The sequence below is a fragment of the Staurois parvus genome, unplaced genomic scaffold (assembly GCF_062004578.1).
Source record: "Staurois parvus isolate SC_StPar_1 unplaced genomic scaffold, SC_StPar_1.0 ptg000457l, whole genome shotgun sequence".
NCBI classification, from domain to species: Eukaryota; Metazoa; Chordata; class Amphibia; order Anura; family Ranidae; genus Staurois; species Staurois parvus.
The window spans coordinates 1117085-1131431 of NW_028318253.1; the positions used below are offsets into that span (position 1 = coordinate 1117085).

Here is a 14347-nt window from a genome sequence, read left to right on the forward strand (position 1 = left end):
AGCAGATGAAACCGATCTTGGTTTGATCTGCTGCTTCGGAGGCCAGAGGAGAGATCTGGGGTTTAATAGAACCCAGATCTCTCCAAAAAGGACTTGTCATGGCCCATGCTGTCACAAGGGATGTTGTTCATCAATTGTGATAGCAATAAAATGGTTGAACTGGATGGACTTTTGTCTTTTTTCAGCCAGACTAACTATGTAAAAAGAGATTTAAAGAAAAAAAAAAAACAATTAAAAAGCAAAAGTATAAAAAAAAAAAAAAAAAGGGCTCCCACCACCCCATGCAAAGGCGAATGCACACGACGGTGTGACACGACGGTGTGACAGGACGGTGTGACACGCACATGTGTAAACAGTCACACCCCACGTGAGGTATCATCGCAAACATCACAGTGATAGCAATAATTCTAAGGCAAGACGTCCTTGTATGACTCTAAACTGGTATCTTGCAAAGGCTTTTAAAGTGGTGCCTATGGATAATTTTAAGTACTGTAGTTTGTCACCATTCCACATGTGTGTGACATGTTTGGTATCTATTTACTCGGTGTAACATCATCTTTTATATTTTATCAATTATTTTGTGTTTGTGTTCACTAAAATTCATTAATGTGTATTTTTTCCCAAAAAATTGTTTTTAAAAAACCGCTGTGCAAATACCATGTAACATAAATTGCAAGACCCATCATTTTATTCCCTAGGGCCTCTGCTTAAAAAATATATAATGCTTGGGATTCTAAGTAATTTTCTAGCAAAAAAATGCTGATGTTTACATGTAGGAGACAAATGTCAGAATTTGCCCAGTAGGCAAGTGGGGAAAGAATATCTATCACTTTGTACATTCAGTGTATCTTATACTCCGCTTTGCATGCTTCTCCTGCTACTCCTTTAATCTTTTGGAGAACAGTCTTAACTCTGTGTAAGCTCTGTATCGGAACTTACACATGGTTTAATGGCCTTCTCCCTGCCCTGATGTAACAGTGCTGGAAGCCTGGTAACTGGCCCTCAGGCTTGAACATTGTATCTTGGAAGGAAGGGGAGGTCACGTGCCCTATGCCAAGAAATATCACATATTTCTTAGCACTCCCACAGAGAGAATGGTGGTTTCGGAGTTCCTTATCAAGAGAACAGATCAGTATGCCCTGAATAAACAAAGCGATAGATTCTCTTTAGGAGTCTGAAGCATTATAAGTGTGCTAAGTTTAAATCAGGAAAATGTTACCATTAGCATGCATTTAATACCCTACACATCCTGTCCAAAAGGAAAACGCCAAGCTCCAGATGGCAAGCTAACATTTTAACTGTCAATTTTTTAGGGTGAGAAGGGATGAACATGTCTCATTAGGCAACGCAGTCAGTGTAAGGTGATAATAGCAGTTTCCATCTCTTTACATACATGAGGTGAGTGCTATCAGGGGTCCAGTCTGGTCGGTACTTGGCACCCATCTCCAGAGCTTTATCCCTGAGGTCCGAACGGAAAGGGTTCTGGAAACCGCTCAGCACAAAAACTGTTCCCTGTAAGATCCGATTCAGCTCCACTGGCTGAGAACTGGAAGAATTCTTCTTCTTGGCGGGTTTCTCAGGGGGTGGGGTCTTCTTAGGAGGAGGAGCTTGAGGCTCAGCTGAAACAGCACCAACAAAAGAGATTTATGGGTAAATGTCATGGACTGCAGTTCAGTACACAAGGTCAGGTAACACTGTCTTGATAATGCGGTCAGTTAGACCAAGAGAACTCCACAGTTCTATCAATTTCCATACATTAGCCAGACAGTACCTTTAATTTTCTTGGGTGCTGGCTGTGAGCTGTTCTCTTTGGAGCTAGATGGGGACACCTTGGCAAGAGGACGGCTAGGGGACTCCTTGTTGAACTCAAATTTGCGTTTGCCAGATGAAGGTTCCTGTAAGAGAAAGCTTTATTATTATTTAGGATGAAAAAAGATTGCCTGCTGATGTAGTGTTGTTAAATTGGAAGTAAAGAAAAAAAAATGAATACTCACCTAGGTGGATGCAGCATCAATCTAATGCTGCATCTGTCCCCAGCCAGCTCTGCAGTGAGAGCTGAGCGATCAAACACCACTGATCACTCAGTACTCCTCTCCGCTCTGAGCAGAGGGCCGTTACTGTCAATCTCCAGCTCTCTGCTCTGCCCCAAAGTATATGATATGGGGGTATCAAGAAAAAAAGCTGAGATACAGGTGTATAGTAGATCTGTAATACTTTTGTTTCAATAGATTCAGTTTTCAAGGCCCGAAAGAACTCCACCACAGTTCCAGTTTATAAGAATAACCTCCGTGCTCCCTCTAGTGCAGCTTTCTATGAGCCGGGTACCAGTTGTGCAAACTCCTCTATAATTCATGCAATACAGCCCCCGCAGCACCAGCTTGCACTTAACTTTTGTTTGCTTCCCTGTTGCTCCACTTCCCATTATTAATACAGGTACTTATATAATAATAGCATACAGATACATTATAAGCATACTGTATACAGTTACAGAGAAAAAAAAAAGAAAACTACATTACCTTTGGTGTGGCATTGCTGGGTGGAGTTTTGGTGACTGGCTTATCACTGCTGGTATCTGTGGAGCTGGATCCCTGTAATGCCACAGAGGCGTAGCTTTGTGAGGGTGCTATGGGACAAGTACAGGGAGAAAATACATCAACCAAAGCAAATAATACCCATCACAAATGTTCTGCAAAAAACTGTGCATCACTATTATTCACAAAAGAAACAGGCCCATAGATAAAATGTGAATTGAGCTTAAAGTGGTATTAAACCCAAAAACAAAAATGTAATATATTGCAGCTTACAAATTTTTAGAGGTGGTGGCTACATTTCTTTTTCTTTTTTAGGCTTTTCTGTCTCACCCGGTGATTCGGCAAGTTAACACAGTGCCTTTGCTAGGGAGTCTGCATTCTGGAAGAAGTAGTAAGGCCACATACACATTGGAACGTTTTTCTGCTAGCAGCAGAAACATGCTAAACGCGGAACAAATACGTGCAAACGCTGTAACGTGTTTAGTGCTTAGGGGTTTATTCATTTCATTGGCTAGAGTACTTGTCACTGAAATGAACACCCAAGCGCTAAACGCGATTAGCGCTTAGGCGCGTTTAGGCCAAAAACCTTCCTTTACTGAACATGATTCTTCTGCGTTCAGCAGAGGGACATTTCACTGACCCTAAATGCTGCTTCTGTTAATCTCTGACAAATGTCCATGTGTGCGTGGACTTTTATTGAGTTTAGTTTAGGGCAGTGTTTCTCAACTCCAGTCCTCATGGACCCCCAACAGGTCATGTTTTCAGGGTTTCCATTATTTTGCACAGGTGATTTGATCAGTTTCACTGCCTTAGTAATTACCACAGCTGTTTCATCTGAGGGAAATCCTGAAAACATGACCTGTTGGGGGTCCATGAGGACTGGAGTTGAGAAACACTGGTTTAGGGGCTGTGGCAAAATACGCCAAAAGCTCTTGAACTCACGTTCATGAGCAGCAGTGTGCACAAGGACTAATGTACACACCTTGGGAGAGCAGTATTGTCAGTTTGGGGGAGGACAGTGTTGATGACAGTGTTGTAAGGCATAATTAGAACTGAGATATGATGTAGGCTTCTTCTCAGATCCGTCCTCCTGAGGTATATGCAATGCTTGCGGAAAGGCAGTGTGATGTCCCAGACAATTACAGAATGTTTTTTTTCCCAGCTATTCTATTTATTTTTTTGGTGATTTCTTTTCACAATGGGAAGGCAATTTTATGGTGAAAAAAAAAAAGATCCTAGAGCAAATTTTAAAATGATGTCACATTCAATAAATGCCTCTACTGCTTTCAGATATAATGCGGAGGTTACCTTTTGGAGGAGTACCTTCTGGCTTGCTGGTGCGACTGAAAAAAAGGCTCCCAGGACGCATTGGTGGCGATGAGCTCTCCTCCTCTTTCACCTTAAACTGGCCCAATTTCGTGACTTTCTAAAGATACAGTAAAGATAAGAAAACAGCTCTGTCTAGAGCAACATGAAGCCAGCAGTAATTATTTCTAGTGCAGGTTACAAAAGTAAACCAGGAACTAAAATGTGCATTTCTTATTTCATTCTTGCTAACTTTAAGCCAAACTCAGGGCAGATATTAAAAATATATGATTTAACTCAGCAAAGTATTAATTTAAAAAAACGTTAAATGCATTCTAACATAAAATTGGTACTATTGGCATTGATACAAGCCCCACATTAAGAGAAGGATGGGGCTTCATACTGAGCCAATAAGGGTTCTGCTGCATTTGTGAGGCCATGTCAGTTTATCTTCATGAATTAGCTTACAGGAGGGCAAAGCAGAGTGATAACCTCATCAGAGTGCTTCTACTCCTCATCTGCCAATTCACGCAGTAGAAGACACCCCTGCCAGACAGCATGGCTAGATTACTAGCCCAGCCATGCTGTCTGGAAGGGGTGTCTAGATCAAAAGTTTGCCAGGAGTTCGGCTTTAAACTTTATCTTCATTCTTTACACCACACACATAATACCAATTAATCTTCATACCGGAGAAGAAGGCATTGGTTCATCTTTGTCCGGTGGAGAGTTAAAACGAATAAATGACAGTCCATACGCCAGATTCTAATGGAAAATAGAGAGAGAAATAAATAGAGAGAACTTGATCACATTTCCAAAGTAGTATTAACCTCCCTAGCGGTCTGATTATGTCAGTATTTCTGTGCTCAAAGCGGTACATTGTTTTCAATGGAAATATGTTGTTTTTTTATTGTAGGCCTGTAATTCTTAGGAATAACTCACTGAAATCTGTCCGAACAAGAGTCTAGTAAACATCCCGGGTATGATAAAATTGGAAACACGAAATCATAAATTATAATATAATAAATCATAAAAAATAATAATAATACATTTTATTCAATAATATAATCAAACCAAAAAACACTGAAATTTGAAATATAGCGCCAAGTTCGCACATCACTGAGCAAAGTCACAGAATCGTTTTCAGTGTCTGATGACGAATTTCCCCCACGAATCATTATCACTCAATTCTGCAAGTGGTTCCAATTTACTATCGCTGTTCTCTAGCCGGTCTAAAACAGCTTTTGACCTAAAGGGACGCTTTTTGGACGCCATGGATGTTTCTCATTTCCAGGCAGAAAGAACAATAAAAATGCAGGCAGGGCACTGGACAAAGCACTCGGGACAAAATGTATGTGAAATGGTTTGATACAGTAATGTTTTATTATGTGATTTTAGTGTATTATGTGTATGTAAAATGTTTACATTTTTGAATCTCCCGCCGGTTCCGCCTCCCGTACATCCCGACACTCACAGGGAATGGAACCCGGAAGACGGATGCTGGCATCGGCCAGAGGACATGGCCGGAGATGCAGCGGGAGGTCAGCGTGGCGGGACAAGGTAGGTGATCCAGGGATCCCAGAGCAATGCTGCAGTGTAATCCTGAGTGTAGCTTGGGGTTACCACTTCTGGTACTGAAACCTAACCCGAGCTACATTTAGGAATACTACCAGGTGGGGTAAACACTTATTGAGTTAATGTTTTCCTTTAGATCAACTTTTCTAACTGCACTTTCACATTTTTTCAAATATTGTTTATAAATGATTTTTGAAACTTGAATGTCACTGTTGCCCACTCTCAGTACTTTCAAACCCCCACCCCCCCCGACATGGGGACTACATGTCATATGATTCCTTACATATATTGTTTCTTTTACAGCACATACTGTTCTCAAAACTTTCTGCTGGTGGAAAAAGACTCCTTATATTCCTGCACTGGAGAAACAGCAGTAAAGTGAGAAAATGTTAGTTTTTATTTTTCTTGAGTAACAGAATTTACTTTTCTTTTTTTTTTCCAATTAACTTTATTAGCCAGCTTTTATTCAGTGCTGCTGTCAATCTAAGGGCTGATGGTCAGAACAGTGTTTTAGCCACTGAGAAGCCAGTCTGTGCCTAGTGCATGTTCACATGCGGCTTTAGTCCCAGCTGGGAGTACGGCCGTAAGGGTGACTACTCTGTGGCTCCAAAAAGGGACCCTGCAAGGCAACATAGCCACCCTACAGACAGAGGTGTAGTTTGCAAGAGTTTTGGTTTCTTCTTCTGAATAAATGACCCTGAGAAAGAACTTTTTTTTAAAACTGTTACTGCCTTGTAATTAAATGCTTTGAGGATATTTAGCAAATCTGTGCATGTACAAACGATGCAGCACTTTACATGCAAAGAGGAGAAATGGGAAACTAAAGTGAATAGAAAGTTTTGAATAGATAGGGGAGGCTGTTTAGAGCTATCTTTGTCCAAAAAGGTTGGATTTCCCCTCAACTAGGAGAGATTTCCTCTTGTTTTGAAAATGCTGTCTAGCAGTCACAGTGGGGGAGATTTTTTGAAGCTGGTGAACACAGATTTTGTTGCAGCTGTGCATAGTAACCAATCAGCTTCTATCTTCAGCTTGTTCAATTAAGCTTTAACCATAAGAACTGGATGCTGATTGATTAAAATGCACAGCTGCACCAAATTCTTTGTGCTCCAGTTTTAGAAAATCTCCCCCAGTATTCCAGATGTTTTGATACCTTGCACAAATCTGCAGATAATAAGTTGTGACTTCATACTAACAAAGCTTGTTACATGTTTATTCCAGCTTAATATCTCCTAAATAATTGACGCTAGATGGAGGAGAACGATGGCAGACTACATACGTCTCTTACCCCAGTTTTATTTAAAATATAAAAACATTGGTAAAGCTCACCTTCGTGTATGGCTGAGTGCAAGCTATCTTCACTCTGTCCCATTTCTTCTCAGCTGCTGCCTTCACCAGTTTGTCTGGCCCGAACATCCTTGTGCGATTCAGGTTGGTTCCACTTTTGCTCTCGCTTGGTGACATGAATGAGGACATTCCCAGGATCACCTACTCAGAAAGGTATAGTGCTACTGCACATTCTGATATTCTGCATTACTGCCTACATTAGCTGTAAAAGAAGGGGGAAGCTATATAACCCCAACACACGCTGGCTATCAGCTCTTTATAAAATATGTTTTTACTTCATCTGAGTGTCTGAGTGATCCATCCCTTTGGCACTCCATTATCTGCTGTGCTTCAGGTTTTTGTACAATGTCCTCCAGCTATTCACAGCTACCTAACTGCCCACAGAGATGCCTATTAACCACACTTATATTACAAGTCTAAAACATGAAAACTTTGCTCACCTCCACAGCCATTCCCAACTAAACTTGCCAATACTGTGCATTATGTGCAATACTTTCACCTAAATAAGACCCTTAAAAGGGCCAGTGTGCTGGCAGCTACTTGCTCTGCAAGATTACTGAGGCAAAGTGTATCCAAAGCCATTTTTTTTTGCCTCGCTTCTCAGGGACACAATCGTAAAAGAAAAGAAATCCCTACGACAAACAGTTGACACCGAAACCAATGTCCTCATAGAAACATTGAAGAGTGTGTCCTTTGTGTGGTCCATCAATTCTACCCCTTCCTTCTGCTGGCAATCCCTCTGTTGATAACTAAAGATCTATACAGTAGAATATTCAGTAGACCTCCTTTCCCCTGTTGATGATCCCTCTAGTGATGCACCCATAATTCTGTTTGCTTTCCCCACTATCAGACAACAGCGTTTGCTCTGGTGTTTCCCCTCACTTCCTGTACCAGTGGCAATGGGTAAAATGTTGGATTTCCCATTTCTTTCTACCCTGGTTAATCACCCCCAACATGATGCACAGCAAAAGAAAAAAGCAGACAGGGTTTCTAACCTTTCCCCACCCTATCCAAAACTGAAAAAAGTGCATGTAAGTATAAGTGCAAATTTCCACCATAATATTCTAAACTCACCTCATACTCCTGTTCGCTCACGGAGGTCGAGTGGCCAACCAAAACCTCCACAAAGGCCGATGCTTCATTTCCTATGTCAATACTGTGGATCTGCTCTTCCTTTTCAAACTACAACACAGACAAGAAAGCACAATACAAGTTAATCAAATATTTGAAATCGCAAGTAGGCTTTAGAATCAAAATGCAGAAAACAAGTGAATGTACATTCACAGATAAATATCTACAACGTTATTGATGAGAGAAAACCAAAGGGGTGCTGGGAACCCATTCACTGTCTACTTAGGAGACAGCCATCTTTTTTCTCTGAGCGCGCTAAACAATTATATTTAGCCTGACGTTTTTGTGTTTATTTATTTACAGTATCGCAAATGAGAACAATACTTAAAGCCAAAGCCCGGTCTTCCCTTCAGTCTTGCATAGTTGTACAGGCTCCTTTCCTGTACTGAAATTACTTGCTTTGATTTCACTGCACACTGTGAGCTTCTCAAAGTATACATTAGAAGCTGCAGCAAGTCAAACAGAGCCCACCTCATTTCCTGGTTGAAGAATGTCCAGCATTATCTACTTCTTTCTTCCAACACCTGTCTGTCTCTTGCCTACCCCTTACATTTCACTGGATTTAATTTCTTTCAAACATGGAGGCTCAGCATCACATGCGGGTGTCACCTAGGCTGGTCTACATGGAAATATAGTCGTCTTAGGAACACCCACTCCTCCAGATTAACATGCACTCATCAAGGCATTTTTGATAATTGCATAACTCCTCCCAAGAGCCAGCTCACTGCTTGCATCAGGGTTGAGGGTTCTGGAGAGGAGTACTGAGTCAGGGTGCTGTAACATATTCAGGAAGCTATGTACAGCACCCTTCTGGCCTTTCCAACAAACAATGATCTGATTGCATTGCACAGAGAAGCACAGTGACTACATCACTGGGTACATAATACAATAAGTAATGGAAAGGATTTCTTATAAAATGTCATTAGCATGAAATTCTGGATTTAACAGATACGTTCACCTTTATAGTAACATGTTACATCCATATTCATGTTACTGAAGCACCTGCCAGCACCCTGATGCGATCTCCCATTGTGACAGCCTGCTGGGGGATCTTCTCCCCAGCCCCGCTGTCACAATTCAAATACAGCTCGGCTGTGCGGCGCTCCACCCACATGGCCAAGTCATTCATTCCCAGTTTCTTGTGAATGAACACACTACAAGTACCGTCAGCCATTGCGGTAGATGGCTGTCGTTCTCAAAGAACTGCAAGTGTGGTGGTGAGTGTTCTTGTAGTTCATTGATCTTCCTGGAGCCCAAGCAGGAGGTACAGGCAGATAGCTGTACTGGCAGTCTGCAGAAGCCTGCAATGCTTTGCAGGCTGCTAAGAAAAAAAAATGCACTTTTTTTTATCTGCAAAAAATGCGCATTTATATATTTTTTTTTAAAAGGTGAACTTATCCTTTAAAGATGTTGGCTGAATATTCTGTGAGCCCAGGCTGTCATGTACAAGCCCTGCCACCTCTAAAGGGGTGCTTCATTATATTGGCATGGACTCAAAATTGCAGAGCAGTGCCATGTCATAACATAGCATCGCCCTTTGCAGTATTGAAGATCAACCACCAACTGTGTCTGATAAAAAGGAAATGACTTGCTCTTACAGACTCAGTACCTCTTTCAAAATATTATTTGGGTTCCACATGCACCAATGCTTTTCTTGTATATTGAGTATACTCAGGTTATGGAGTTATGTATCCCGATATTGACAGGGCATTGGTCTTCACCATAACAAATAACAGGTTATTAGCTGTTGATTCATGTTTTGTCAAGTCATTTATTCATAAAGAAAGGCATGTTTTACTTTTGATATTTTGTACCCTTACTTATATAGCTCGTATCTTTACCAATGTTATAAAGAATTATTAAAAGAAAAAATAAGTGCAGGAGGGCAGTGTGGGGGAACCTTTTTAAAAAGAGTTCCGATTTATTACTTCAAACTTTTCAAAGTTTGTCTCTCACCTGCAGAATGACAGAGATCTGCTTCTCGCCAACTTGTTTGGCTTTCCACTTGCGATATGTGTCAGGTTTCAGCAAGTTCTCTGCTGTATGAGTCTAAAATATACAGAGAATAAAAAATTAATTTTGGGGTTATTAGCAAAAAATAAAAAGATAGCATTTTTGACAAGTGTTTTTGCTTATAATATCTTGAATTTCCAAGGGTTATATTACGTGTCAATGATCACCCACCTCTTTTTACAAATGTTTGTTGTTGCTAAGACTGTGATTATTTTCATGAGTTCTGTGTCTAGCTCAAAATAGTTAATGGAGGATCCGCAGATCACAAAGTAAGAAACTGCACAGCAGGGCAAAGACCAGGATCACTGTAAAACACATCTTGCCCAACCCTTTCCCCCCACGAATAAACCTGACAGCGATAATGCAATCTCAGTTTGGAAATAGTTATAGTTACTTGCCACTTTCTTTTAGTTTTTCCACAGTCTCGATGGCTTGTTTCCCCCATAGGACAGCAACCTGTGCTTCCATTTGAAAATAATTTTAAAAACCTCATTGGTGGCCAGACTCTTGTTCCTTAATCTCTGGCAACCGCACTGATGGCATCAACCCCAGATGTCTGTAAAAAAAAGCTGTTTCCCAGAGATGTCATGATAACTCCAGGGAAAGTTTTTTTTTCAATTTCCAGATGAGATCCCCCTGGAAGGCACTACTGGTTACATAGCCTTCTTAGGGGGCAGCTGTGAGGCCGTCTATCACACCAGTGCCTCTGAATACCAGGAAGTGACAATAAATTAGATGTACAAAGGACACACTCCGGGTTAATTAATAAAACTGGAGAGTACAAAATCTGGTGCAGCTCTGTATAGAAATCAATTAGCTTCCAGGTTTCGTCAAATCCTAACCCCTTAATGCTAGTGCCTCCCAGGCCTTTAACCACTTGCCTACCAAGCACTTATACCCCCTTCCTTACCAGGCCAATTTTCAGCTTTCAGCACTGCCGCACTTTGATTGACAACTGCGCGGTCATGCAACATTGTACCCATATGAAATTTTGATCATTTTTTTCTCACAAATAGAGCTTTCTTTTGCTGGTATTTAATCGCCACTGGGCACTTTACTTTTTGCGCTATAAATACAAAAATTGCAAAAAATTTGAAAAAAAAAAAGTTTCTTTGTTTCTATTATAAAATTTTTCAAACAGGTAATTTTTCTCCTTCACTGATGTGCGTTGATGAGGCAGCACTGATGGGCACTGATAGGCGGCACTGATGGGCACTGATAGGCAGCACTAAAGGGCACTGATAGGCAGCACTAATGAGGTGGCACAGATAGGCGGCACTGATAGACAGCACTAATGAGGTGTCACGGATAGGCGGCACTAATATGCAGCACTGATAGGCGGCACTGATAGGTGACACTGATGATGGGTACTGATAGACGGCACTGACTGGCATCACTGCTGGGCACTGACTGGCTGCACTGACTGGCACAACCCCTGGGCACTGACTGGCAGCACTGGTGGGTGGCACAGGTGGGTGGGCACAGGTGGGTGGCACTGCTGGGCACAGGTGGGTGGCACTGCTGGGCACAGGTGTGTGACACTGCAGAGTGGCACAGGTGGGTGCACTGCTGGGCACAGGTGGGTGATCTGCTGGGCACAGGTGGGCGGAGCTAGTGGGCGCACTGCTGGGCACAGGTGGGCGGAGCTTGCGGGTGGCACTGCTGGGCACCGATCATCAGGGCATAGATCATCAGTGCCCTGATGATCGGTGCCGATCCCCGCTCTGACAACTGCCGGTTCTCGGCAGTACTTTCCTCACGATCTGACAGCGTGAGGAAAGTGCAGCCGAGAACCGGCACTTGCATTTTCCTCTGATCAGCCTGTCATTGGACACCGCTGATCACGTGGTAAAAGGCCGCTGTGATTGGCCTTTTACCACATCACGTGATCAGCTGTGTCCGTAGGACACAGCGATCACGGAGATCGCCGGGTGCGCGCCCCCTGGGGCGCGCAGGAGACCGCGTTCTGGGAGGACGTCATATGACGTCCACCCAGAACTGGCCGGCCGCAGTGTAGCCGTCATTCGGCTATCTGCGGTCGGCAGGTAGTTAAGGGGTTTATGATGACAGCAGACTGGGGGGGTTATGATCATGTGACCAGCGCAATTGGCTGTCACATGATCAGAAAGCTCCAGATTGAAAGTAGCGATCGGGAGCGGTTAGGCATAGGTAACTGTGCCAGGAAAGTGCTCTTGGCATAGCTTTGTTTACATTTTAGTATGCATATATGTGGCCTCTTGACACCAAGGCCCAGCCCCTGAGAGGCCACATATATGCATACTGTTGCCGTGAAGGAGTTAATTGAACAAGCTGAAGTTAGAAGCGGATTGGCTACCACTCACAGCTGCACCAGGTTCTGAGCGCTCCAGTTTTAGTAAATCTCCCCCACTGTGACCAAAAAGAAACCAGGTAGTGTAAAATGTCTTCATCTCTACTTTCCACTAGCACGAGAGGCTCCGTCAGGTGCATTTCACTCCCTAGTGGGCGTACAAGTCCCATCATGCCTCTCCTTTTGGGAGTCTTGCTTGTAACTGTCAGCCTTGCATGCCTCATGGGACTTGTAGTTCTGCAACAGCTGGAGGGCCGTAGGTTGCCCACCCATGGCTTAATCGTTACGGTAGTACGTGGGAGAACCCACCTGTGGTTAACCTCCCTAGCGGTATGATTATGTCCATATTTCTGTACCAAAGCGGTACTTTTTTTGCATGGAAATATGTATTTTTTTTATTGTAGGCCTGTCATTTTTAGGAATAACTCACTGAAATCTGTCCGAACAAGAGTCTAGTAAACACCCGGGTAGGATAAAACTTGAAACACGAAATCATAAATTATAATTTAATAAATATTCATAAAAAATAATAATATAATAATAATAAATGTAATTCAATAATATAATCAAACCAAAAACACTGAAATCTGAAATATAGCGCCAAGTTCGCACATCACTGAGCAAAGTCGCAAAATCGTTTTCAGTGTCTGATGATGAATTTCCCCCACTAATCATTATCACTCAATTCTGAAAGTGGTTCTGATTTACTATCGCTGTTCTCTAGCTGGTCTAAAACCGCTTTTGACCTAAAGGGATGGTTTTTGGACGCCATGGACTTTTCTCAGTTTCCAGGCAGAAAGAACAGTCAAAATGCAGGCAGGGCACAGGACAAAGCACTCGGGACAAAATGTATGTGAAATGGTTTGATACAGGAATGTTTTACTATGTAATATTCGTTTATTAGAAAATGACATTTTTTAAATTTGCCGCCGGTTCTGGCCCCCGTACGTCCCAACGCTCGCAGGTACCGGAACCCGGAATCGGCTGGAGGAGATGGCCGGGAAAGCTGCAGGGGACGCATCGCAGGAGCAAAAGACAAGGTAAGCGCTGCAGGGACTCCCTGAGCAACGCCGCATGGTAAGCCCGAGTGTAGCTCGGGGTTACCGCTTTTGGTACTGAAACTTTACCCCGAGCTACACTCGGGAATACCGCCAGGGAGGTTAAATAGCATCATCAGCCATAGAGGAATATCATCCAGCTAGAAGGATAAGAACGACAGAGCCATCTAGTGGTGGGATGATCAACCTACATAATAGGAAGTGAAACGCATCTGATGGACCTCTCCTGCGGGTGGAGAGTAAAGCCATTTCACACTACCTGGTTTAGTTTTGTGTGTTGTTGTCTTGTATGGTTGCCATTTTTCTTTCACATACTGTAGCCGGACAAGCTGTTTTATATGATCTGCACCAGTTCAGTACATGTCATGTTGGACAATATCAGTGATTGGTGCATTACAGCGGTATTTTTTCCTGTTTGTCTACATGCAAATTAAATCCGTAATTTTATATACGCCGTTTGGCTGTTTAAAGCTCCTGATGCCAAACTACACGAACCTGAGCTTTCTAGGTGTGGGGATGGGGAGAGAAGGGTCCACTTTAAATCTCCAAATGACATTTCAGAAGGATACTCACAGTGTCTGCACTGCTGCAGGAGACCACATGCTTCAGTTTGATCTCAGGCATTGTTCAGTGATAGCGGCTCTCCAACAGAACACCGGATACTTCTTCAGCAGCACAGAGAGTGCGCTCCACCTCCCAGTCTGCCTTTCTGTGTCACCAGGTGCCAATGCATGCCCACTGCAACAAACAATACAAAGGAACTTAGGGTTACGCTTCAGTTGTATATTATATTCTATTGTGGTATTTATGCTACTTTTGTTTTATTCCAATCCAAAGAACAAAGGAGGCTTTAGAGAAAAGTATTCCATTTACTTAAAGCTGAATTCCAGCCCTACGTTCAGTCTTGCTATTCAGGCTCCTGTACTGAAATGGTTTACTCCGATTTCACTGCACACTGTGAGCTTCTCACCATGTGCATTAGAAGCTGCATTGAACCAGCCTCATTTCCTGGCTGAAGGATGACCTCTAGCATCGTCTAACCTATTCTTCCCCAGGCTGACTGT

At 42.6% G+C, this 14347-nt stretch overlaps 1 protein-coding gene across 1 annotated transcript in view; it reads right to left on the reverse strand.

Moving 5' to 3' along the window:
• XRCC1 (X-ray repair cross complementing 1) overlaps positions 1–14347 on the reverse strand; it is a 52111-nt gene that overhangs the window by 22927 nt on the left and 14837 nt on the right. Inside the window, exons 2-10 of the mRNA XM_089688868.1 lie at positions 13857–14021; positions 9840–9932; positions 7827–7934; positions 6735–6893; positions 4524–4598; positions 3840–3957; positions 2517–2623; positions 1772–1895; positions 1394–1619 (exon numbers count right to left, since the gene is read on the reverse strand). Of these exons, the coding sequence (XP_089544994.1) occupies positions 1394–1619; positions 1772–1895; positions 2517–2623; positions 3840–3957; positions 4524–4598; positions 6735–6893; positions 7827–7934; positions 9840–9932; positions 13857–13907 (1061 nt within the window). The 5' untranslated portion in view covers positions 13908–14021. The remainder of the gene's footprint in view (positions 1–1393; positions 1620–1771; positions 1896–2516; positions 2624–3839; positions 3958–4523; positions 4599–6734; positions 6894–7826; positions 7935–9839; positions 9933–13856; positions 14022–14347) is intronic.